This window comes from Moschus berezovskii, chromosome 17 (genome assembly GCF_049115385.1).
Source record: "Moschus berezovskii isolate FMDL1 chromosome 17, NW_MosBer_1.0, whole genome shotgun sequence".
NCBI lineage: Eukaryota > Metazoa > Chordata > Mammalia > Artiodactyla > Moschidae > Moschus > Moschus berezovskii.
Window position 1 is genome coordinate 58,449,345 of NC_142476.1, and position 26,205 is coordinate 58,475,549.

Here is a 26,205-nt window from a genome sequence, read left to right on the forward strand (position 1 = left end):
TTTATCCCTCCTTTCCTATCCACTAAACCCCTGGCAACCACTGATCTTTTTACTGTCTCCGTAGTTTTACCTTTTCCAGAATGTCATATAGTTAGAGTCATACAGTTTGTAGCCTTTTCAGATTGGCTTTATTGCCTTAACAATATACATTTAAGCTTCCTTAATGTTTTTTCATGGCTCAATAGCTTATTTCTTTCTATCACTGAATAATATTCCATTGTCTGGGTATAGGATTTTTTTTTTTTATCAACTCACCAATTGAAGGAAATCCCACTTGCCTCCAAGTTGTGGCAACTACAAAAAAATCTACTCTTTTTTTCTTAAACTCATTTGGGTAAATACCATGAAGCAAAATTGCTGGATCACCTGTAAGAGTATGTTTATTTTCATAAGAAACTGCCGTACTGTCTTCCAGAATGGCTGTGCCATTTTACTTTCCCTCCAGTAGTGAATGAAAGCTCATGACATGGAACAGTTCTTGCCAGGATTTGGTATTGTCAGTGTTTTAAATTCTAGTGTATTAGAAATATGTGATGCTATCTTGTTTTAATTTCAATTCCCTGATGATATGTAATGTTGAGTATTTTTTCATATGCTTATTTTCCATTTATATACTCTCTTTGATGAGGTGTCTGTTCGGGTCTCTTGCTCATTTTTTAATTGGGTTGTGCATTTTCTTATTGTTGAGCTTCAAAATTTCTTTATATATTTTGGATACCAGTCATTTGTCATATATGTCTTTTGCAATTCTTTTTTCTCAATTTTGGCTTGTCTTAACAGCATCGTAGAGCAGAAGCTTCTAATTTTAATCAAGTCTAGCTTATCAATTTTTTTCTTCCATGGACTGTGCTTTTGGTATTAAATCTAAAAAATATTACCAAATCCAAGCTCACCAATATTTTCTCTAGTTCTTTTTCTAGCTTTTCGATAGTTTTGTGTTTTGCATTTAGTCTGTGCTCCATTTTTAGTTAATATTTGTGAGTCTAGGATCTGTATCCAGACAATTAAAAAATTTTTTTTGCATATCGATATCCATTTGTTCAACATCATTTGTTGAAAAGACTATCAACATTGAGTTACCCTTATTCCATTTTTAATTAATTTTATTACAGTATAGCTCCTTTAAAATGTTATGTTAGTTTCTACTGTACAGCAAAGCAAATCAGCTATATGTATATATCCTGTCTTTTTTATTTCCTTTCCATTTAGGTCACCACAAAGCATTGAATAGAGTTCCCTGAGCTATACAGTAGATTCCCATTAGTTGTCTATTTTATACATAGTGTCAGTAGTGTATATTTGTCAATCCCAATCTCAATTTATCCCCCTCCCCCTTCCATCCTTGGTATCCATATGTTTGTTCTCTATCCATAGTTAAAGATCCGTTGACTGTGCTTGTGTGCATATGTTTCTGGGCTCACTATTCTGTTTCATTGATATGTTGGTCAGTTCTGTCACAAATATCATACTCTCTTGATTATTGGAGCTTTACAGTAGGTCTTGAAGTCTGCCTTTGTCAATCTTCCAATTTTGGTCTTTTCCTTCAATATCATATTGATGATTTTGGGTCTTTTGCCTCTTTATATAAGCTCCAAAGTAGTTTGTAAATATCTACAAAGTAACATGCTGGAATTTTGACTGAGTTTGTGTTGAATCTTTCAAATTAGGAGGAACTGATATTTGACAATATTGAATCTTCCTAGCCATGTATATGGAATATCTATCCATTTATTTAGATATTCCTTGATGTCTTCATCAGAGTTTCGCAATTTTGTTCTTACAGATCTGATGCATATGTTATACGATTTATACCTGAGTATTTAATTTTGTTGGTGTTAATGTAAATGGTACTGTGTTCTTAATTTCAAATATCAATTACTTATTACTAATATATAGGAAAACAGTTGACTTTTGTATATTAACCTTGTAATGTGCAACCTTGCTTAATGATTTATTTTAGCAGGTTTTTTTGATTCTTTGAGATTTTCTTCATAGACAATCATGTCATCTGTGACAAATATAGCTGTATTTCATCTTTTATAGCTTTTATTTCTGTTTCTTGCCTTATTGTTTTAGTTAGGACTTTTAATATGATGTTGAATAGAAGTGATAAGAGGTGACCTCCTTGTCTTATTCTTAATCTTAGTAGGAAACTACCTATTGTCTCACAGTGAAGTACAATGTTAGCTATAGGTTATTTGTAGATGTTTTTTTTACTAAACTGAAGATGTTTTTTCTTTATTCCTAGTTCATTGAGGTTTTTACCTTGAATGGTTCTTGGATTTTGTCACTTGCTTTTTTTACATCTATTGATATGATCATTTGATTTTTTTTCTAGCATGTTGAATTATTTTGAGTTTGAAATATTGAGCCAGACTTGCATAGGTAGATTAAATTCCATTTGGTCCTGCTGTATAATTATTTTTATACATTGTGGGATTTGATTCACTAATGTTTTGATGAGGATTTTTGCATCTGTATTCATGGGATATATTGATCTGCCATTTTTCAACCTTGTAGCCTCTTCACCTAGTTTGGTTAGGATAATGTGGACTTCATAGAATGAGCTAGGAAGTATTCTCTCTGGTATTTTATAAAAGATATTTTAGAGAATTGATCTAATTTCTTCTTAAAATATTTGTCAAAATTCACCAGTGAGTCAATATTAGGACTGGTACTTCCTGTTTTGAAATAGGATCAATTATTTATTTAATTTCTTTAATACAAGTAGGCCTATTCAAGGCTTCCCTAATGGCTCAGACAGTAAAGAGTCTGCCTGCAATGCTGGAGACCTGGGTTCAATCTCTGGGTTGGGAAGATCCCCTGGAGAAGGAAATGGCAAATAGTATTGTTACCTGGAAAATCCCATGAACAGAGGAGCCTAGCAGGCTACAGTCCATGGGGTTGCAGAGTCTGACACGACTAAGTAACTTCACTAGGCCTGTTCAGCTTACCTGCCCTTCCCTTCAGGAGTTTTGGTAGATTGTGTCTTTCAAGGGACTGGTTCATTTCCTCTAGGGTGATCAAATTATGGACTTAGAGTTGCTCATAGTATTCCTTTATTATCCTTTTAATGTCCATAGAATCTGTGCATGTGTGCTAAGCTGCTTCAGTCGTGTCTGACTGCGCAATCCTATGAACTCTTCTGTCCATGATTCTCCAGGTAAGAATACTGGAGTGGGTTGCCATACCCTTCTCCAGGGGATCTTCCTGACCCAGAGATCAAGCCCACATCTCTTATGTCTCCTACATTGGCAGGCAGGTTCTTTACCACTAGCGTCACCTAGAAAGCCCCATAGAATCTGTAGTGGAATCATTTCTGAGATTAGTAATCTGTGTGTACTCTTTTTGTCTTGATTAGCCTGGCTAGACTCTAATCAATTTCATTGACCATTTCAAAGACCAGTCTTTTGGTTTTGCTGCTTTTCTTTCTTGATTTTCTGTTTTTAATTTCGTTTGTTCTACCCTAATTTTTATTATCTTTTCTTCTACTTACTATCAATTTAATTTCTTTTGTTTGTTTTAGTTTCCTGAAATTATTGTTTTGAAATCTTTATTCTTTTTAATATTTCCCCTGATTTAGTTGCATCTCACAAATTTTGCTAAGTGGTATTTTCATTTTTGTTTAGTTCAAAATAATTTAAATTTTTTTCTTGAAACTTATCCTGGACCTGTATTTATTTAGAAGAGTATTATTTAATCACACACATTTTGGGAGTGTTCCAGCTATCTTTCTGTTATTGATTGCTAGTTTAATTCTATTACGATCTGATAACATACTTTTTGTGATTTCCATTCTTTTTAATTTACTAATATATGGTTTTAGACCACAGAATATGGTATGTTTTGGTGAATGTTATGTGTTACCTTGAGAAGAGTGTATATTTTGTTGTTGTTGGATGAAGTAGTATATAAATGTCAATTAGACCCAAGTGATTAATGGTGGTGTTCAGTTCAACTATGTTCATGCTGATATTTTGCCAGTCGGCCAGTCAATGACTGATAGAGGAATGTTGAAATCTCTAACTGAAATAGTAGATACATCAATTTTCCTTGCAGTTCTATCAGTTTTTACTTCATGCATTTTAATGCTCTGTTGTTAGGCACATATACACTAGGATTATTGTGTCTTGTTGGAAAATTGAAATTTTTATCAGTATGTCATGCCTCTTTATTATCCCTGATATTTTCTTCCTTATTATGAAGTGTGAAATTAATATAGTTACTCCAGCTTTCTTTTTTTTTAGTGTTCTTATGTCTTTCTTTTAAAATATATCTATATTTTATTGAAGTATGGTTGACTTACAGTGCTTCAGGTGCTTAGCAGGGTAATTCAGTTATACAAATACACATATATTTATTTTCCGTCATAGATTATTACAAAATATTGGCTATAGTTCCCTATGCTATACAGTAAACCTTTGTTGCTTATTGCATATCTGTTTAATTAGAAATTAGCATTCTATTCATATTAAATCAAAGAAGTGGAATAAAACTGTCATAATTTTTAGTTATGCATTAATTCATAAGCTTTCTAAAATGTACATATTACACATATTTATATATGTATACAAAAGCTTTCTGCTACACTTGATAAAGGCAGAGAAAGAACATCAAATAAAAAAAGAGAGATGAAGAAACTAAATGAAATGAGCACTGAATATGAAATAGAAACAGTAAAACTAGATAAAAGTTAAAGGTCATCATATAGTCTAGTTGTTTTTAAACATGATTGCTCATTAGAAATGTATCTGGAGCTCTGGAGAAAAAAATATACAAATGCTCAGGTATTGCTTTTTCTCTAGCTTTATTTTGATTTATGTTAGCATGGTATATCTTTCTCCATTACTTTACTTTTAAAGTATCTGTGTCTTTAGATTTAAAGAAGGCTTCTTGTAGACAGTGTGTACTTAGGTCTTGTCTTTTATTTACTCTGGCAGTCTGTCTTTTAACTGATATAGTCAGAGCATGGATGTTTAAAGTGATTATTGATACAGTTGGCTATCTATAATACCTGCCATATTATTTACTGTTTTCTATTCATTGCTCTTGTTCTTTCTGGGTTTTTTTGGTACCATCTCTGGTTTTGAGTTAGCATGTTATATGATTGTGATTTTCTCCTCTCTTAGCATATCAATTGAACTTCTTTAAAAAAAAAAAAACTTATAAGCAGTTGTCCTTGAGTTTGCCATTACCTTTACCACTAATCTAAGTGTATTTTCAATAAACACTTCAGGGGTTGAGAAAATTCCTTTTAACAGAGTGTTCCCAGTTCCTCCCTCCTGACCCTTATGCATTTCTGTCATTCATTTCAGTTATCCACAAGCTGTGATCACTATATCAGTTCAGTTCAGTCACTCAGTCGTGTCTGACTCTCCGCGACCCCATGAATCACAGCAGGCCAGGCCTCCCTGTCCATCACCAACTCCCGGAGTTCACTCAAACTCATGTCCACAGAGTCGGTGATGCCATCCAGCCATCTCATTCTCTGTCGTCCCCTTCTCCTCCTACCTTCAATCTTTCCCAGCATCAGGGTCTTTTCAAATGAGTCAGCTCTTCGCATCAGGTTGCCAAAGTATTGGAGTTTCAGCTTCAGCATCACTCCTTCCAATGAATATTCAAGATTGATTTCCTTTAGGATTGACTGGTTCAATCTATATACACTATGGCTAATATGATACTGAACAAACTGTTATCTGTTATATCAGCTAACATTAAGAAAAATAAAAGATTATACTTATCTCTATATGCCTTCTTGGACTGCTTTTTCTTTCTTTATGAAGATCTGAGTTTATAACCTAAATAATTTTCCTACTTCTTGAAGAACTTCCTTTTAACATTTCTCGCAAGGCAGGTCTACCAGAGACAGATTTTCTAATTTTGGTTATCTGAAAAAGTCTTTGTTTTCCCCTCACTTTTGAAGGTTGGTATCACTGATTACAGAATTCTAGCTTGTTGGGACTCTTTTCATTCAAAACTTTAAATATGCCATTATACTTTTTCCATACCTGCAAGTACCTCATGTAATTCTTTTTTTTTTTTATTGGAGGCTAATTATTTTACAATATTATATTGGTTGGTTTTGCCATACATTGACATGAATCCACCCCGGGTGTACATGAGTTCCCCCTCCTGAACCCCCCTCCCACCTCCCTCCTCCCTTTATCCTCCCTAAGGTTTTTCCCTTTGACATCTTGAAAATTTTTCTTTTTTCTCTTTGTCTTTGATTTTCTGCACTTTGAATATGATATACCTGGGTGTAGATTTTTCAGTTTTATCTTGCCCAGTGTTCTCTGAGCTTCTTGGATCTGTTGTTTGGCGCTTATAATTAATTTGGGGCAAATCTCAATCATTATTCATTTAAATATTTCTTCTCCTCCTTTCTCTCTTTCTTCACCTTTATTATTGTTCCACAATTCTTGGATATTCTGTTCTGTCTGTATCATTTTTTTTTCTTCTTTGTATATCAGTTAGAGAAGTTTCTGTTAACTTATTCAAGCTTACTAATTATTTGAATGTGTCCAGTCTATTAATGACCCCTTCAAAGGCAATCTTCATTTCCTCTGCAGTGTTTTTGATTTCCAGCATTTTGCTTTTTCTCTTAGTTTCCATCTCTGGTTATATTATCCATCTGTTCTTGCATGTGGACCACTTTTTCCCATTTGACCCTTTAGCATGCTAATCATAATTATTTTAAACTCTCCATCTGATAATTCCAACATCTTTGCTATATCTAACTCTGTTTCTGTGTTTGCTTAGTCTCTTACAACTGTGTTTTAAGTCTTTTAGTATGCCTTCTAATTTTTTATTGAATTCTGGACATGGAGGATTGAATAAAAGGAACTGAGGAAAATATGCATTTAGTGTAAGGTTTTTTGTTTGTTGTAGAAATTAGACGGTATTTATTATTTGCTGTTACTATATGTGTCAATTCAGTTCAATTCAGTTCAGTCGCTCACTCGTGTCCGACTCTTTGCGACCCCATGAATCACAGCACACCAGTCCTCCCTGTCCATCACCAACTCCCGGAGTTCACTCAAACTCATGTCCATTGAGCCATCCAGCCATCTCATTTTCTGTCGTCCCCGTCTCCTCCTGCCCCCAATCCCTCCCAGCATCAGAGTCTTTTCCAGTGAGTCAACTCTTCACATGAGATGGCCAAAGTATTGGAGTTTCACCTTTAGCATCAGTCCTTCCAATGAACACCCAGGCTCGATCTCCTTTAGAATGGACTGGATGGATCTCCTTGCAGTCCAAGGGACTCTCAAGAGTCTTCTGCAGCACCACAGTTCAAAAGCATCAATTCTTCGGCGATCAGCCTTCTTCACAGTCCAACTCTCACATCCATACATGACCACGGGAAAAACCATAGCCTTGACTAGACGGACCTTTGTTGGCAAAGTAATGTCTCTGCTTTTTAATATGCTATCTAGGCTGGTCATAACTTTCCTTCCAAGGAGTAAGCATCTTTTAATTTCCTGGCTGCAATCAGCATCCGCAGTGATTTTGGAGCCCCAAAAAATAAAGTCTGACACTGTTTCCACTGTTTCCCCATCTATTTGCCATGAAGTGATGGGACCAGGTGCCATGATCTTTGTTTTCTGAATGTTGAGCTTCAAGCCAACTTTTTCACTCTTCTCTTTCACTTTCATCAAAAGGCTTTTGAGTTCCTCTTCACTTTCTGCCATAAAGGTGGTGTCATCTGCATATCTGAGGTTATTGGTATTTCTCCCGGCAATCTTGATTCCAGCTTGTGCTTCTTCCAGCCCAGCGTTTCTCATGATGTACTCTGCATATAAGTTAAATAAGCAGGGTGACAATATACAACCTTGACGTACTCCTTTTCGTATTTGGAACCAGTCTGTTGTTCCATGGCCCATTCTAACTGTTGCTTCCTGACCTGCATACAGGTTTCTCAAGAGGCAGGTCAGGTGGTCTGGTATTCCCATCTCTTTCAGAATTTTCCACAGCTTATTGTGATCCACACAGTCAAAGGCCTTGGCATAGTCAATGAAGCAGAAATAGATGCTCTTCTGGAACTCTCTTGCTTTCTCCATGATCCAGCGGATGTTGGCAATTTGATCTCTGGTGCCTCTGCCTTTCTAAAACCTGCTTGAACATCTGGGAGTTCACGGTTTACATACTGCTGAAGCCTGACTTGGAGAATTTTGAGGATGACTTTACTAGTGAGTGAGATGAGTGCAATTGTGCGGTAGTTTGAGCATTCTTTGGCATTGCCTTTCTTTGGGATTGGAATGAAGACTGACCTTTTCCAGTCCTGTGGCCACTTTTGAGTTTTCCAAATTTGCTGGCATATTGAGTGCAGCACTTTCACAGCATCATCTTTCAGGATTTGAAATAGCTCAAGTGGAATTCCATCACCTCCACTAGCTTTGTTCGTCGTGATGCTTTCCAAGGCCCACTTCACATTCCAAGATGTCTGGCTCTAGGTGAGTGATCACGCCATCGTGATTATCTTGGTTGTGAAGATCTTTTTTGTACAGTTCTTCCGTGTATTCTTGCCACCTCTTCTTAATATCTTCTGCTTCTGTTAGGTCCATACCATTTCTGTCCTTTATCAAGCCCATCTTTGCATGAAATATTCCCTTGGTATCTCTAATTTTCTTGACTATATGTGTCAGAGGCTAAAATTTCCTCTAGTGTTCTGGTTTTGTCTCCACTGTTGTGTTTGGGTTTCCCTCAAGAATTCTTAAATATATCCTGAGATGTGCAGTTATTTTAGTGTATTCCCGTGTTATGATACAAGTGTACTTTTGATGTGGTGGTAGGATATGGGAGTAGGGGGAGCATTTTGTAATCCTATGATCATGTCTCAGTCTTTTAGTGACCCTGTGCCTTTGGCAATATCCTTCACAAGCGTTTCTCAGTCTCCCTCTCCCCTTAAGTGGAGTTGGAGTTGGGATTCCCCTCTCTTCCCCCCGGTCACTTAGGTTCTGGGGAAAAAAGCAAAAACCAGTTTCTTAGGCTCTGGTAAAATAGTTTCTCTTGAGGCGGTCCTGGTTAAAAAGAACAGAATGCTTTTGGGTTACTTTTCCTCTCCTACTAGAGGAAACAGGAATGGGGTTTCCTCTAGTCTTTGCTATTAGAATCTGTTTGTGTCCTGGAGATAAAGCTCATAAAAGTGTAGGAGACACCTTCCCCTCCAGAGACTGGGTTATTCTGCAGTTTTTAACTCAAACTGATCTATACTAAGCTTCCAGCATTTCATCAATTATTTTTATATTTTTCCTGCCCCACCACTGGCTCCTCCAGAAGTTTCTGCTCTGCTGGGTTGATGTTCTCAGGAGTACTTGTCTGTCTTTCCATTCTGAGGGATAATAGTTTTCCCTGTGACCTTAATTCTCTGATGGATCTAAGAAGAGTAGTTTATTGTTAAGCTTGTTCAGCTCTTTTTCTAGTTATGAAGATGGGAGTGATGTCTTCCAAGCTTCTCATATGTCAGATCAAAAATTGGAAGTCTGCAGTATCTGTTTAATTATGGTTTTCAATTACAGCTTTGATTTTTTTTCTGAATAAGATAAATGGAATGGAAATTTTATATGCTGTACAATAGCTGTTTATTATAACGGTAATGAAGATTAAGTATTATACCCTCAATATATCAGTATTGTTTACATTTTTTCAGGGTGAGATGATACTTAATAGCTATACAAATTGTTATATACCTATAATTCTTTATATTACTCCCTGCTCAGCCAAGGAAACACTCTTTAAGCACTATCCACCAAACTATTTTCACTCATAATCCCCTCCATCTGGCTACCAGTTCATAGATAACCATTGTAACTTTCCTCACATTTCTGTCTCAGTGTCCTTTATTATCCATGTAGCCCTCTGTCAGTTTTCAATGTTATTGGCATTTGAGCATGAATAATAATATATCTTACTTTATGGGTTTAGGAGTGTATCTACCTCATGTTTAAAAGTCTTTTAGATAAACCCTTTAATTAAAGAATGTATATACGTCTGTAGAATAAAATTGTCAGAAACCACACAGTCCTGTGGTATGGCCATTAGCAGGCCGTCTGCTGTCTTCCTCCAGCCTTCTCTTTGTTAGCTGATGCTTGAGTTTCTTGTCAAAATATAATTATAATATTTCAGGAAATGGATAGAGAGCATCAGTCTTCCATGATTCATATCATGTTGGATCATCTAGTAATCAACAAATAAAAACTGCTTAAGATTGCTTAATGTATGCAGTCTGCAAGTGACATGTCTTAAAAATAAAGAAAAAATGCTTAATGTATTTGGTATTTGTTTCTGCTTTTTATAGGAGGAACTCTCTGGAATGAAAAATAGGGTACAAGTAGTTGTGCTTGAAAATGAAAGGCTCCAACAAGAGCTGAAATCTCGAGGACAAGAAGAAATGAGGGAACAAACACTTCTGGATGCATCTGTGAGCATTTATATAAACCATTAAACTAAAATATATATAGTCTGAATGTTGCCTCCTACCCTCTCCCTCAGCCTTCTTAAGTGCTTCAATTTTTTTCTTAAAGTTTGGCAGAAGTGCTGTGCTGGTATTTACTTGGGGCTGCAGAAATTAAAATTCGCTGTGGTGGTGGCTCAAATTTGTGTGGCTCAAATTTGTGTGGCTCAAATTAAACGACGTAGTGGTGTGCCTAGCAGCCACTCCAGTTTCCTCTCTGAGCATTACCATTTGTGTTTTTTCCATACGAAATAGCAAGCCTGAAAGCAGGAAGTATGTCATATAGGAAGTATGTTAACAGAACTGGACTTTGTTAAATCCAGCCACTGTTCAGAATTTTAGCTTAGATTTCTGTTGTATTTCTGTAAATCATCTTTGAACTTTGAGTTCCAGTAAGTCTAATTAGCATGCTGTAGGAGAAAGAACACTGACATGTGTGTCCAAGATTAAGAATGTTAATCTTCCCATTGACCCTAACAAGCTGCACGTTTGGCAAGTAATTTTATAGGACTTTCAGGCTTGGCTTCACCTTGGAAGTCCTCTGTTTATTTATTGGCAATTTGAGAAATTCTCCAATATTAGCAGTCCTTAGTCTTTAATGTGAATGGGGTTTGGGATACTTACTGACACTGCAGATCCTGGGCTTTATCCCTGAAAGCTGGTCTGGGTTAGTCTTTGAGCAAGTTGTCAAAGTGAATCTAATATCGGTGGAATACATTTTGAGGAACAGAGAATTGTGTGATCTCTATGATTCTGTGACATAAAATTTTTATGATGATATTTAAATAGTGTTTAAATTTAATTTCTCTTTGTGAGTTGTCAGAGATACTTTTGCCTTCAAAGTAGTTTTTACTCTTTTGCTATGGGCTGTAGTTGATGACAGTTGTTCTGCTTTTTGAAACAAAACTCAGTTTTCCCTGGGAAAGTTTTGGTACTTGCCTGTTTCGGCTTTACTTTGCAGTGTATTTTGGTGCTTTTGACTCAGTCATTATTAGTAAGTAAGTTCTGTTTAGGAAAAAACACATCTGTTGTAATGTTTTACCTAGGTGTCCTCTAATTTTTGAAGTTTTTTTCTTAACCTGACCTGATGTTTCATTGTTAATCTTGGAGTTCTTTGTGTTAGAATTTGCTGTTGTATCTGGATGTGTTAACTCTGAATAATAAAGTGAGCTGATTAGCATTTTAGTTTATTTTTCTGCAATTACATATCACTTTGTGATCAGCTATTTTCTTCATTATATAACTTTTTCTGAATATTTATAGTATTGTATTATTAATATTAGTGTTTAAAAATTTTATCTTAGTTCCCATTATTTTGGGTCAATTTGAAAATGATTCATAAAAAGTACTTACATGTAAGCTCATTTTTTAAATAAGTATATTCTTTTGATTTTCCTCCAAATGTGCAGTGAACAGTGACTCAGTTATTCATAGTCTTTGATATTTATACAGTGCAAAGAAGTGGAAGATGGGGAAGTGAAATGAGAAAGGAAATAAGGCAGACAAGTGAATCAGAGGGCAAGAGAAGTGAGTAATGCAAAAGGGGAAGGAAATGATGGTAAAAGCACACAGGCTTTGCCTTATGAACAAAGAAAACTTGCTTAAGAAAACTACAGATACACAGATTATAGAAAGGGTAGAGTTGTAGAGAGCTTTTTTGTTTAAAAAACATTTACATGAGCTAAAACATAATGCAGATATTGAAATGGTTGTTCGTATGTGTCAGGTGACCTTGATACCTATTTTAATGTTAGTCTTCTGTGTTAATTTGTTGTTACAAAATTATTTCTCCCACTTTCTACTTGTGGAGGTGAATTGAGGCATTTTGGCAACCTATGAATAGTGTTGTATTGAGAGTTTTAATGTAAATAAAGCTATTTAGAATATCTTAAATATAAACAGATTGAGAGATATTATCTTCCTTTTTTCCTAAATTCTTTTTAATGAGCCTATTACCATGTTGATGGTAAATCTTGCCAAAGCTATTGGCAGATGTGAATATATACTTTCAGTGTTTCTTAATGCCTTCTTTGGAAAAACAGTTGAAATATGTGTATAGTAATAATTAATATTTATTGATAACTGCATGGTTATGATGTGCCAGGTACTGTATCAAATACTTTGTTTCAGTTCAGTTCAGTCGCTCAGTCGTGTCCGACTCTTTGCGACCCCATGAATCACAGCACGCCAGGCCTCCCTGTCCATCACCAACTCCTGGAGTTCACTCAAACTCATGTCCATCGAGTCAGTGATGCCATCCAGCCATCTCATTCTCTGTCGTCCCCTTCTCCTCCTGCCCCCAATGCCTCCCAGCATCAGACTCTTTTCCAGTGAGTCAACTCTTCTCATGAGGTCGCCAAAGTATTGGAGTTTCACCTTAAGCATAAGTCCTTCCAATGAACACCCAGGATCGATCTCCTTTAGAATGGATTGGTTGGATCTCCTTGCAGTCCAAGGGACTCTCAAGAGTCTTCTCCAGCACCACAGTTCAAAAGCATCAATTCTTCGGCGATCAGCTTTCTTCACAGTCCAACTCTCACATCCATATATGACCACGGGAAAAACCATAGCCTTGACTAGACAGACCTTTGCATTATATCATTTCAGTCTTATGATAGCCGTATAAGGCAGGTGTTGTTCCACCTACTTTCAGATGATTAAATTAAGGTATACAGCAGTTAAGTAACCTACAAAGCTAGAACTCAAACACAGCACTGTCTGACTCCCCTGATCCATCTATCTGGCCTTGAATTATAATGTCTTTCTGACTAGATTAGGAATAGCTTATCAACATTGAACCAAACCATCTTTGCCATGGACTGGGACTTTGATGGTAGCCTACATGACTTTTAGCTTTTAGCTTAGTTTTTGACTTAAAAGTTGAAGAAGCAAGCAGATTATTTTTAAATAACTAAAACCATTCAAAGAATATTTCATTTACATCTTCATTTTTTATCATATTCCTTTTTAAGGGGCTTTTCTTGAGAGTTCAAAAATAATATTAAAATACTCTTTTTATTAGAATTTTTTTTAAGTAGAAAATTTCTGAGCTATTTCTTTCCATGTCTCTTTATCCCTTCCATTCCAACCCCTCACCTCAATTAAGAAATCCGAGGTATTCAGTAATCTTCAGGGATGTAAATGTAATTTGACTTTTTATATCTTGATCAAATGTCATTCAAGTTTTTTGAAAGCTATCTGTGAAAGAACATGTCAATTAGACTAGCACTTATTTCCAAACAATATTATTTGATATCATAAATCAGTGATCTGTAGTCTACATATGTCCTCCAATTTCTCCATGGGAAATTTGTACCACTTTCTGTCGTTGCTCTGCAAGACTATTTTTATGTTTTTACTTATTTTTTTAAATTGCAGTTTTATTTTTATTTTTTTTTCTATTTATTTTTATTTTTTATTGGAGGCTAATTATTTTACAATATTATATTGGTTGGTTTTGCCATACACTGACATGATTCCGCCCTGGATGCACATGAGTTCCCCCTCCTGAACCTCCCTCCCACCTCCCGCCTTCCTTTATCCTCCATCTGGGTCATCCCCGCACACCAGCCCCGAGCATCCTGTAACATGCATCGACCCTGAACTGGCGATTCATTTCACATATGATAATATACATGTTTCAATGCCATTCTCCCAAATCATCCCACCCTCACCCTCTCTCACAGAGTCCCAAAGACTGTTCTATACATCTGTGTCTCTTTTGCTGTCTCGTATACAGGGTTATCATTTGCATCTTTCTAAATTCCATATATATGCGTTAGTATACTGTTTTTTTTTTCTGGCTTACTTCACTCTGTATAATAGGCTCCAGTTTCATCCACCTCATTAGAACTGATTCAAATGCATTCTTTTTAATGGCTGAGTAATACTCCATTGTGTATATGTACCAAAGCTTTCTTATCCATTTGTCTGCAGATGGACATCTAGGTTGCTTCCATGTCCTGGCTATTATAAACAGTGCTGCGATGAACATTGGAGTACATGTGTCTCTTTCAATTATGGTTTCCTCGGTGTGTATGCCCAGGAGTGGGACTGCAGGGTCATATGGCAGTTCTATTTCCAGTTTTTTGAGGACTCTCCACACTGTTCTCCATAGTGGCTGTACTAGTTTGCATTCCCACCAATAGTGTAAGAGGGTTCCCTTCTCTCCACACCCTCTTCAGCATTTATTGCATGTAGACTTTTGGATAGCAGCCATTCTGACTGGTGTGAAATGGTATCTCATTGTGGTTTTGATTTGCATCTCTCTGATTATGAGGAATGTTGAGCATTTTTTCATGTGTTTGTTAGCCATCTTTATGTCTTTGGAGAAATGTCTGTTTAGTTCTTTGGCCCATTTTTTGATTGGGTCATTTATTTTTCTGGAATTGAGGTGCAGGAGCTGCTTGTATATTTTGGAGATTAATCCTTTATCAGTTGCTTCATTTGCTATTATTTTCTCCCATTCTGAAGGCTGTCTTTTCACCTTACTTATAGTCACTCACGTCTGCGCCGCCAGAGCAGGACTGGAAAAGATCGGTCTTCATTCCAATCCCAAAGAAAGGCAGTGCCAAAGAATGCTCAAACTACCGCACAATTGCACTCATCTCACACGCTAGTAAAGTCATGCTCAAAATTCTCCAAGCTAGGCTTCAGCAATATGTGAATCGTGAACTTCCAGATGTTCAAGCAGGTTTTAGAAAAGGCAGAGGCTGCTGCTGCTGCTGCTAAGTCGATCAAATTGCCAACATCCGCTGGATTATGGAGAAAGCAAGAGAGTTCCAGAAAAACATCTATTTCTGCTTCATTGACTATGCCAAGGCCTTTGACTGTGTGGATCACAATAAACTGTGGAAAATTCTGAAAGAGAAGGGAATACCAGACCACCTGACCTGCCTCTTGAGAAACCTGTATGCAGGTCAGGAAGCAACAGTTAGAACTGGCCATGGAACAACAGACTGGTTCCAAATAGGAAAAGGAGTACGTCAAGGTTGTATATTGTCATCCTGCTTATTTAACTTATATGCAGAGTACATCATGAGGAACGCTGGGCTGGAAGAAGCCCATTCTGGAATCAAGATTGCCGGGAGAAAGATCAATAACCTCAGATATACAGATGACACCACCCTTATGGCAGAAAGTGAAGAGGAACTCAAAGGCCTCTTGATGAAAGTGAAAGAGGAGAGTGAAAAGGTTGCTTAAAGCTCAACATTCAGAAAACGAAGATCATGGCATCTGGTCCCATCACTTCTTGGGAAATAGATGGGGAAACAGTGGAAACCGTGTCAGATTTTATTTTTTGAGCTCCAAAATCACTGCGGATGCTGATTGCAGCCATGAAATTAAAAGACGCTTGCTCCTTGGAAGGAAAGTTATGCCCAGCCTAGATAGCATATTAAAGAGCAGGGACATTACTTTGCCAACCAAGGTCCGTCTAGTCAAGGCTATGGTTTTTCCCGTGGTCATGTATGGATGTGAGAGTTGGACTGTGAAGAAAGCTGATCGCCAAAGAATTGATGCTTTTGAACTGTGGTGCTGGAGAAGACTCTTGAGAGTCCCTTGGACTGCAAGGAGATCCAACCAGTCCATTCTAGAGGAGATCAATCCTGGGTGTTCATTGGAAGGACTTATGCTAAAGGTGAAACTCCAATACTTTGGCCACCTCATGCGACGAGTTGACTCACTGGAAAAGACTCTGATGCTGGGAGCGATTGGGGGTAGGAGGAGACAGGGAAGACAGAGAATGAGGTGACTGGATGGCATCAACGACTCGATGGACATGAGTTTGAGTGAACTCCGGGAGTTGGTAATGGAACTGGAGGCCTGGCGTGCTGTGGTTCATGGGGTCGCTAAGAGTCGGACACAACTGAGCGACTGAACTGAACTGATAGTTTCCTTTGCTGTGCAGAAGCTTTTGATTTTCATTAGGTCCCATTTGTTTATTTTTGCTTTTATTTCCAATATTCTGGGAGGTGGGTCTTGGAGGATCCTGCTGTGATTTATGTCAGAGGGTGTTTTGCCTACGTTCTCCTCTAGGAGTTTTATAGTTTCTGGTCTTACATTTAGCTCTCTAATCCATTTTGAGTTTATTTTGGTGTATGGTGTTAGGAAGTGTTCTAGTTTCATTCTTTTACAAGTGGCTGACCAGTTTTCCCAGCACCACTTGTTAAAGAGGCAGTCTTTTCTCCATTTTATATTCTTGCCTCCTTTGTGAAAGATAAGGTGTCCATAGGTGCGTGGATTTATCTCTGGGCTTTCTATTTTGTTCCATTGATCTATATTTCTGTCTTTATGCCAGTACCATACTGTCTTGATGACTGTGGCTTTGTAGTAGAGCCTGAAGTCCAGCAGGTTAATTCCCCTAGTTCCATTCTTCTTCCTCAAGATTGCTTTGGCTATTTGAGGTTTTTTGTATTTCCATACAAATTGTGAGATTATTTGTTCTAGTTCTGTGAAAAATATCGTTGGTAGCTTGATAGGGATTGCATTGAATGTATAAATTACTTTGGGTAGTATACTCATTTTTACAATATTTATTCTTCCAATCCACGAACATGGTATATTTCTCCATCTATTAGTGTCCTCTTTGATTACTTTCACTAGTGTTTTATAGTTTTCTATGTACAAGTCTTTTGTTTCCGTAGGTAGATACATTCCTAAGTATTTAATTCTTTTTGTTGCAACAGTGAATATAATAGTTTCCTTAATTTCTCTATTTTCTCATTATTAGTGTATAGGAATGCTAGGGATTTCTGTGTGTTGGTTTTATATCCTACAACTTTACTGTATTCATTGATTAGCTCTAGTAGTTTTCTGGTAGAGTCTTTAGGGTTTTCTGTGTAGAGGATCATGTCATCAGCGAACAGTGAAAGTTTTACTTCTTCTTTTCCAATTTGTATTCCTTTTATGTCTTTTTCTGCTCTGATTGCTGTAGCCAAAACTTCCAGAACTATGTTGAATAGTAGTGGTGAGATGGGCACCCTTGTCTTGTTTCTGACTTTAGGGGAAATTCTTTCAATTTTTCACTATTGAAGATAATGTTTGCTGTGGGTATGTCATATATAGCTTTTATTATGTTGATGTATGTCCCTTCTATTCCCACTTTCTGGAGGGTTTTTATCATAAATGGATGTTGAATTTTGTCGAAGTTTTTCTCTACATCTATTGAGATAATCATATGATTTTTATTTTTCAGTTTGTTAATGTGGTGTATTACGTTGATTCATTTGCGGATATTGAAGAATCCTTGCATTCCTGGGATAAAGCCCATGATGTATGATCTTCTTAATGTGTTGTTGGATTCTGATTGCTAGAATTTTGTTAAGGATTTTTCATCTATGTTCATCAGTGATATTGGCCTGTAGTTTTCTTTTTTTGTGGGATCTTTACCAGGTTTTGGGATTAGGGTGATGGTGGCCTCATAGAATGAGTTTGGAAGTTTCCCTTCCTCAGGAATTTTCTGGAAGAATTTGAGTAGAATAGGTGTTAGCGCTTCTCTAAATTTTTGGTAGAATTCAGCTGTGAAGCTGTCTGGACCTGGGCTTTTGTTTTCTGGAAGATTTCTGATTACAGTCTCTAGTTCTGTGCTTGTGATGGGTTTGTTCAGATTTTCTATTTCTTCCTGGTTCAGTTTTGGAAAGGTGTACTTTTCTAGGAATTTGTCCATTTCTTCCAGGTTATTCATTTTATTGCCATATAATTGCTGATAGTATTCTCTAATAATCCTTTGTATTTCTGTGTTGTCAGTTGTGATCTCTCCATTTTCATTTCTAATTTTATTGATTTGGTTCTTCTCCCTTTGTTTCTTGATGAGTCTGGCTAGTGGTTTGTCAATTTTATTTATCTTCTCAAAGAACCAGCTTTTGGCTTTGTTGATTTTTGCTATGGTCTCTTTTGTTTCTTTTGCATTTATCTCTGCCCTAATTTTTACGATTTCTTTCCTTCTACTAACCCTGGGGTTCTTCATTTCTTCCTTTTCTAGTTTCTTTAGAAGTAGAGTTAGGTTATTTAGTTGACTTCTTTCTTATTTCTTGAGGTGTGCCTGTATTGCTATGAACTTCCCCCTTAGCACTGCTTTTACAGTGTCCCAGAGGTTTTGGGTTGTTGTGTTTTCATTTTCATTCATTTCTATGCAGATTTTGATTTCTCATTTCATTTCTTCTATGATTTGTTCATTATTCAGCAGCATGTTGTTCAGTCTCCATATGTTGGCCTTTTTAATAGTTTTTCTCTTGTAATTGAGATCTAATCTTACTGCATTGTGGTCAGAAAAGATGCTTGGAATGATTTCAATTTTTTTGAATTTACCAAGGCTAGATTTATGGCCCAGGATGTGATCTATCCTGGAAAATGTTCCGTGTGCGCTTGAGAAAAAGCTGAAATTCATTGTTTTGGGGTGAAATGTCCTATAGACATCTATTAGGTCTAACTGGTCTATTGTATCATTTAAAGTTTGTGTTTCCTTGTTAATTTTCTGTTTAGTTGATCTATTCATAGATGTAAGTGGGGTATTAAAGTCTACCACTATTATTGTGTTATTGTTAATTTCCCCTTTCATACTTGTTAGTAACTGTCTTACATATTGTGGTGCTCCTATGTTGGGTGCATAAATATTTATAATGGTTATATCTTCTTCTTCGATTGATCCTTTGATCATTATGTAGTTTCCTTCTTTGTCTCGTTTCACAGCCTTTGTTGTAAAGTCTATTTTATCTGATATGAATATTGCTACTCCTGCTTTCTTTTGGTCTCTATTTGCATGGAATATCTTTTTCTAGCCCTTCACTTTCAGTCTGTATGTGTCCCTCATTTTGAGGTGGGTCTCTTGTAGACAACATATATGGGGTTCTTGTTTTTGTATCCATTCAGCCAGCCTTTGTCTTTCGGTTGGGGTGTTCAACCCATTTACATTTAAGGTAATTATTTATAAGTACGATCCCGTAGCCATTTTCTTTATTGCTTTAGGTTTGAGTTTATACACCCTTTCTGTGTTTCCTGTCTAGAGAAGATCCTTTAGCATTTGTTGGAGAGCTGGTTTCGTGATGCTGAATTCCCTCAGCTTTTGCTTGTCTGTAAAGCTTTTGATTTTTCCTTCACATTTGAATGAGATCCTTGCTGGGTACAGTAATCTGGGCTGTAGGTTATTTTCTTTCCTCACTTTAAGTTTGTCTTGCCATTCCCTCCTGGCCTGAAGAGTTTCTGTTGAAAGATTAGCTGTTATCCTTATGGGAATCCCCTTGTGTATTATTTGCTGCTTTTCCCTTGCTGCTTTTAATATTTGTTCTTTGTGTTTGATCTTTGTTAATTTGATTAATATGTGTCTTGGAGTATTTCGCCTTGGGTTTATCCTGTTGGGGACTCTCTGGGTTTCTTGGGTGATTATTTCTTTCCCCATTTTAGGGAAGTTTTCAACTATTATCTCCTCAAGTATTCTCTCATGGTCTTTCTTTTTGTCTTCTTCTTCTGGGACTCCTATGATTCGAATGTTGGAGTGTTTAACATTGTCCCAGAGGTCTCTAATATTGTCCTCATTTCTTTTAATTCGTTTTTCTTTTTTCCTCTGTTTCGTTTATTTCTACAATTCTATCTTCTAGCTCGCTTATCCTGTCTTCTGCCTCTTTTATTCTACTGTTTGTTCCCTCCAGAGTGTTTCTGATCTCATCTATTGCATTATTCATTGTATATTGACTCTTTTTTATTTCCTCTAAGTCCTTATTAAACCTTTCTTCCATCTTCTCAGTCCTTTTCTCCAGGTTATTTATCTGTAACTCCATTTTGCTTTCAAGATTTTGAATCATTTTCCCCACCAAAATTCGAAATTCTTTATCAGGTAGAATCCCTATGTCTTCCTCTTTTGTTTGTGTTGGTGGGCATTTCTCTTGTTCCTTTACTTGCTGGGTATTTCTCTGCCTCTTCACCTTGCTTATATTACTTTGCTTGGGGTGGCCTTTCCCTCTTCTGGCAGTTTGTGGAATTCTCTTTATTATGTAGTTTCCTCACTGTGTGTGGGGTTGGACGGGTGACTTGTCAAGGTTCTCTGGTTAGGGAAGCTTGTGTCGGTGTTCTGGTGGGTGGAGCTGGATTTCTTCTCTCTGGAGTGCAATGAAGTGTCCAGTAATGAGTTATGAGATGTCAGTGGGTTTGGAGTGACTTTGGGCAGCCTGTATATTGAAGCTCAGGGCTATTTTCCTGTGCTGTTGGAGAATTTGTGTGGTATGTCTTGCTCTGGAATGTATTGACCCTTGGGTGGTGCTTTGTTTTAGTGTAGGTATGGAGCCGTTTGATGAGCTCCTATCGATTAACGTTCCCTGGAGTCAGGAATTCTCTGGCGTTCTCAGGATTCGGGCTTAAGCCTCTTGCCTCTGGTTTATGGTCTTATCCTTGGAGTAGCCTCTAGACCTCTCTATCTGTCATTTCCAAGGTGGTTCCCTCTGTTTTAGCTTCTGTTTGCTGGTCTCTTCAGTGTCTAATTTCTGCCCTGATACTAGGGGGTGTGTGGACACTTTTTAAGGCTCAGTTGTTCAGTCCTGTTCTGGGAAGGGAGGAATGCTGCAGACAAATATCTCTCGCGTCTGTGGGGAGTGCTCGCAGTGTCTCGGCCACACTGGGTTTGCCCCTGCTCACAGCGCGTGTGCTCTCCCAGTCTACACTGCACAGGCTCTAAGTTGCTCTGCCAGGAACTGTCCGAGGCCAGCGCGCGGGTTGTATGCATTTCCCAGGTCTGAGCTTCTCAAGTTCAGGTTCTCGGGTACTCCACAAAGGCGCAGACTTGGTTGGGCCTGCGTTTTGTGCCTTCCCCAGTCCGAGCAGCTCAGGTGACCAGGTGTTTGGCAAGCGCGGTCGCTGCGACTTATTACCTCCCCAGTCCCTGCCACTCGGTTTTCTGGGTGTACAACCAGCGCACCTTCTCAGGCGGATATCCACCAGCCCGAGCCCAAGAAGTCTTGATTAGCAATGAAGCCTGCCTGCAGTTTGGTATCGGATGCCTTTCTGGGGCCTCGGTTGCCCCCTCTGGCTCTGGCTGCCCTCCCTTACCTGTCTCGGCGGGGGGATGGGGGATGGACCGACCGCAGCCGGCTCGCTCTGCTCAGTCCTTTGTTCTGTGAGCAGGGCTGGCGGAGTCTTAGGTTAGAGCTTTCCACCTTTTCGTGGGGAAGCTATCCCAGTCTGCTTTGCTATCGCCAGTTCTCTCAGATTGTTCTCGCGACATTCAAGCCCAGTCCTCTCTCTAAGCAGTTCAGCCGGCTCCTCCCTGCCCAGCCCCCGCTTCCTAATCGCAGATGCAGGCATCTGCGCTGCTTCTCTGCTGGGAGTTACCTTTTAGCGGGTAATCTTCTTTCGAAGACAATGGGATGCTTTTCTGGGTGCCTGATGTCCTCTGCCAGCATTCAGAAGTTGTTTTGTGGACTTTACTCTGCGTTCAAATGTTCTTTTGATGAATTTGTGGGGGAGAGTGTGGTCTCGCTGACCTATTCCTCTGCCATCTTGTTCCTTCTTCTGAGATAGCAACCTTAACAGTGGGATAGCCAGACAGGGGGAAAAAAAATGCAAAACTATTTTTAATATAATCAAATCTTGGAAGATTTTTCCCTATTTACAGAATCAAGTTTAAGCTTATTAGCATGGCATACTTTACTTTCGATATCCTTATTTAATTCTCTGGCTTTTTTTTTTTTTTTTTTTTCACTTTCCCTGGTGACTCATACAGTAAAGAATCTGCCTGCAGTGTGGGAGATCTGGGTTCCATTCCTGGGTCAGGAAGATCCTCTGAAGAAGGGAATGGCTACCCACTCCAGTATTCTTGCCTGGAGAATTCCATAGACAGAGGAGGCTGGCAGGCTACAGTCCATGGGGTCGCATAGAATTGGACATGACAGCAACTAACACTCGCACTTTCATAATTGATTTACAGTCTGTGCCAATCTCTGCTGTACAGCAAAATAGCTCAGTTATACACATATTTGCATTCTTTTTTATATTCTTTTCCCTTATGGTTTATCACAAGATAGTGAATATAGCAAATACTTCCCTGTGTCATACATTTAGACCTTCTTGTTATCAATTCTAAATGTAATAATTTGCACCTACCAACAGCAAGCTCCCAGTCTATCTTTCTCTCTTCTCCCCTACCAACTGCAAATCTGTTCTCTATGTCTATGAGCCTATTTCTGTTTTGTATATAGATTAATTTGTGCCATATCTTAGGTACAAATATGGCACATGACCAGTCCAGTGTAAAGGAGATCAATCCTGGGTGTTCATTGGAAGGACTGATGCTAAAGCTGAAACCTCATGTGATGAGTTGACTCACTGGAAAAGAGTCTGATGCTAGGAAGGATTGGGGGTGGGAGGAGACGGGGACAATAGAGAATGAGATGGCTGGATGGCATCACCAACTCGATGGACATGAGTTTGAGTGAACTCCGGGAGTTGGTGATGGACAGGGAGGCCTGGCGTGCTGTGATTCACAGGGTCGCAAAGAGTCGGACACGACTGAGCGACTGAACTGAACTGAACTGAAGGGATGTCATATGGTATTTGTCTTTCTCTTTTTGACCTACTTCACTTAGTATGATCTTCTCTAGTTGCATCCATGTTGCTGCAATGGCATCATTTCATTTTTCATGACTGAGTAGTATTCCATTGTGTATGTGTACCACATCTTCTTTATTTATTCATCTTTAAATGGACGTTTAGGTTGTTTCCATGCTTTGGCTATCATAAACAGTTCTACTTTCATCTTCTGACGTTATTGCCTTGTACGTCAACCTTTAATAATACTGAATTTCCTAAAAGCCTCTGGGAAGCACCATGTTATTTCTCATCTCTGTGAGTTTTCTCATGGTGTTCTCTCTTCTTGGCATCTAACTTATTTTTTTCCTCCTTCAAGATATCACACTAGTGTCAAAACTTCTCCAGAAACTTTCCTTGAATCTCCAATTGCTCTTAGTATACCTCTTCTGTCTGGCCTTGTTCTGATGTGCACACTTATGGCTTTACTAAATTGAAATTACCTGCTTAGGTTTTTCTCTTCTTCATTAGCCTATAAACTCCTCAAGGGTCAGATTGATCTTGCTCATTTTTACCACCTACCACTGACCACTAAGCTTTTAGCACAATGTCTGAATATAGTCAGTATTATACAAGTTCTTTGAACTTCCCAAAGAATATGGAATAGAATCTGAGAATACTACTTTGAATGAATACAGTTTACCACATTCTAACATGATATGAAACCACAGTATAGTTCTGTGTTTGGGGACATATCCTTGCTTATGAATACTACTGTGTCCCTTGGCCCTTAATCAGTTCAGTTCAGTTCAGTCGCTCAGTCGTGTCCTACTCTCCGCGACCCCATGAATCACAGCACGCCAGGCCTCCCTGTCCATCACCAACTCCCGGAGTACACTCAAACTCATGTCCACAGAGTCGGTGATGCCATCCAGCCATCTCATTCTCCGTCGTCCCCTTCTCCTCCCGCCCCCAACCTTTCCCAGCATCAGAGTCTTTTCCAGTGAGTCAACTCGTCGCATGAGGTGGCCAAAGTATTGCAGTTTCAGCTTTAGCATCAGTCCCTCCAATGAACATCCAGGATTGATCTCCTTTAGAATGGACTGGTTGGATCTCCTTGCAGTATAAGGGACTCTCAAGAGTCTTCTCCAACACCACAGTTCAAAAGCATCGATTCTTCGGCGATCAGCTTTCTTCACAGTCCAACTCTCACATCCATACATGACCACTGGAAAAACCATAGCCTTGACTAGATGGACCTTGGTTGGCAAAGTAATGTCTCTGCTTTTTAATATGCTATCAAGGTTGGTCATAACTTTCCTTCCAAGGAGCAAGCGTCTTTTAATTTCCTGGCTGCAATCAGCATCTGCAGTGATTTTGGAGCCCAAAAAAATAAAGTCTGACACTGTTTCCACTGTTTTTCCATCTATTTCCCATGAAGTGATGGGACCAGATGCCATGATCTTTGTTTTCTGAATGTTGAGCTTCAAGCCAACCTTTTCACTCTCCTCTTTCACTTTCATCAAGAGGCTTTTGAGTTCCTCTTCACTTTCTGCCATAAGGGTAGTGTCATCTGCATATCTGAGGTTATTGATATTTCTCCCGGCAATCTTGATTCCAGCTTGGGCTTCTTCAAGCCCAGCTTTCCTCATGATGTACTCTGCATATAAGTTAAATAAGCAAGGTGACAATATACAACCTTGACGTACACCTTTTCCTATTTGGAACCAGTCTGTTGTTCCATGGCCAGTTCTGACTGTTGCTTCCTGACCTGCACACAGGTTTCTCAAGAGGCAGGTCAGGTGGTCTGGGATTCCCATCTCTTTCAGAATGTTCCACAGTTTATTGTGATCCACACAGTCAAAGGCTTTGGCATAGTCAATGAAGCAGAAATAGATGTTTTTCTGGAACTCTCTTGCTTTCTCCATGATCCAGCGGATGTTGGCAATTTGATCTCTGGTGCCTCTGCCTTTTCTAAAACCTGCTTGAACATCTGGGAGTTCACGGTTTACATACTGCTGAAGCCTGGCTTGGAGAATTTTGAGCGTGACTTTACTAGCGTGTGAGATGAGTGCAATTGTGCAGTAGTTTGAGCATTCTTTGGCATTGCCTTTCTTTGGGATTGGAGTGAAGACTGACCTTTTCCAGTCCTGTGTCCACTGCTGAGTTTTCCAAATCTGCTGGCATATTGAGTGCAGCACTTTCACAGCATCATCTTTCAAGACTTGAAATAGCTCAACTGGAATTCCATCACCTCTACTAGCTTTGTTAGTAGTGATGTTTTCTAAGGCCCACTTGACTTCACATTCCAAGATGTCTGGCTCTAGGTCAGTGATCACGTTATCGTGACTATCTTGGTCGTGAAGATCTTTTTTGTACAGTTCTTCTGTGTATTCCTGCCACCTCTTCTTAGTATCTTCTGCTTCTGTAAGGTCCATACCATTTCTGTCCTTTATCGAGCCCATCTTTGCATGAAATGTTCCCTTGGAATCTCTAATTTTCTTGAAGAGATCTCTTGTTTTTCCTATTTTGTTGTTTTCCTCTATTTCTTTGCATTGATCACTGAGGAAGGCTTTCTTATTTCTCCTTGCTATTCTTTGGAACTCTGCATTCAGATGCTTATATCTTTCCTTTTCTCCTTTGCTTTTCGCCTCTCTTCTTTTCACAGCTATTTGTAAGGCCTCCTCAGACAGCCATTTCGCTCTTGTGCATTTCTTTTCCATGGGGATGGTCTTGGTCCCTGTCTCCTGTACAATGTCATGAACCTCCGTCCAGAGTTCATCAGGCACTCTATCTATCAGATCGAGTCCCTTAAATCTATTTCTCACTTCCACTGTATAATCATAAGGGATTTGATTGAGGTCATATCTGAATGGTCTAGTGGTTTTCCCTACTTTCTTCAATTTAAGTCTGAATTTGGCAATAAGGAGTTCATGATCTGAGCCACAGTCAACTCCTGGTCTTGTTTTCGCTAACTGTATACAGCTTCTTCATCTTTGGCTGCAAAGAATATAATCAATCTGATTTCGGTATTGACCATCTGGTGATGTCCATGTGTAGAGTCTTCTCTTGTGTTGTTGGAAGAGGGTGTTTGCTATGACCAGTGCATTCTCTTGACAAAACTCTATTAGCCTTTGCCCTGCTTCATTCCGTGCTCCAAGGCCAAATTTGCCTGTTACTCCAGGTTTTTCTTGACTTCCTACTTTTGCATTCCAGTCCCCTATAATAAAAAGGACATCTTTTTT

General features: G+C 38.4%; 1 protein-coding gene across 8 annotated transcripts in view; it reads left to right on the plus strand.

Annotated features, from left to right (window-relative positions):
* SDCCAG8 (SHH signaling and ciliogenesis regulator SDCCAG8) overlaps positions 1-26,205 on the plus strand; it is a 280,184-nt gene that overhangs the window by 21,917 nt on the left and 232,062 nt on the right. For all 8 annotated transcript variants that reach the window (XR_016039634.1, XM_088845502.1, XM_088845497.1 and 5 more), the window contains exon 5: positions 10,295-10,417. Coding sequence is in view for 7 of the 8 variants with exons in the window: in XM_088845502.1 (XP_088701628.1) it covers positions 10,295-10,417 (123 nt within the window). In the remaining variant the exon portion in view is untranslated. The remainder of the gene's footprint in view (positions 1-10,294; positions 10,418-26,205) is intronic.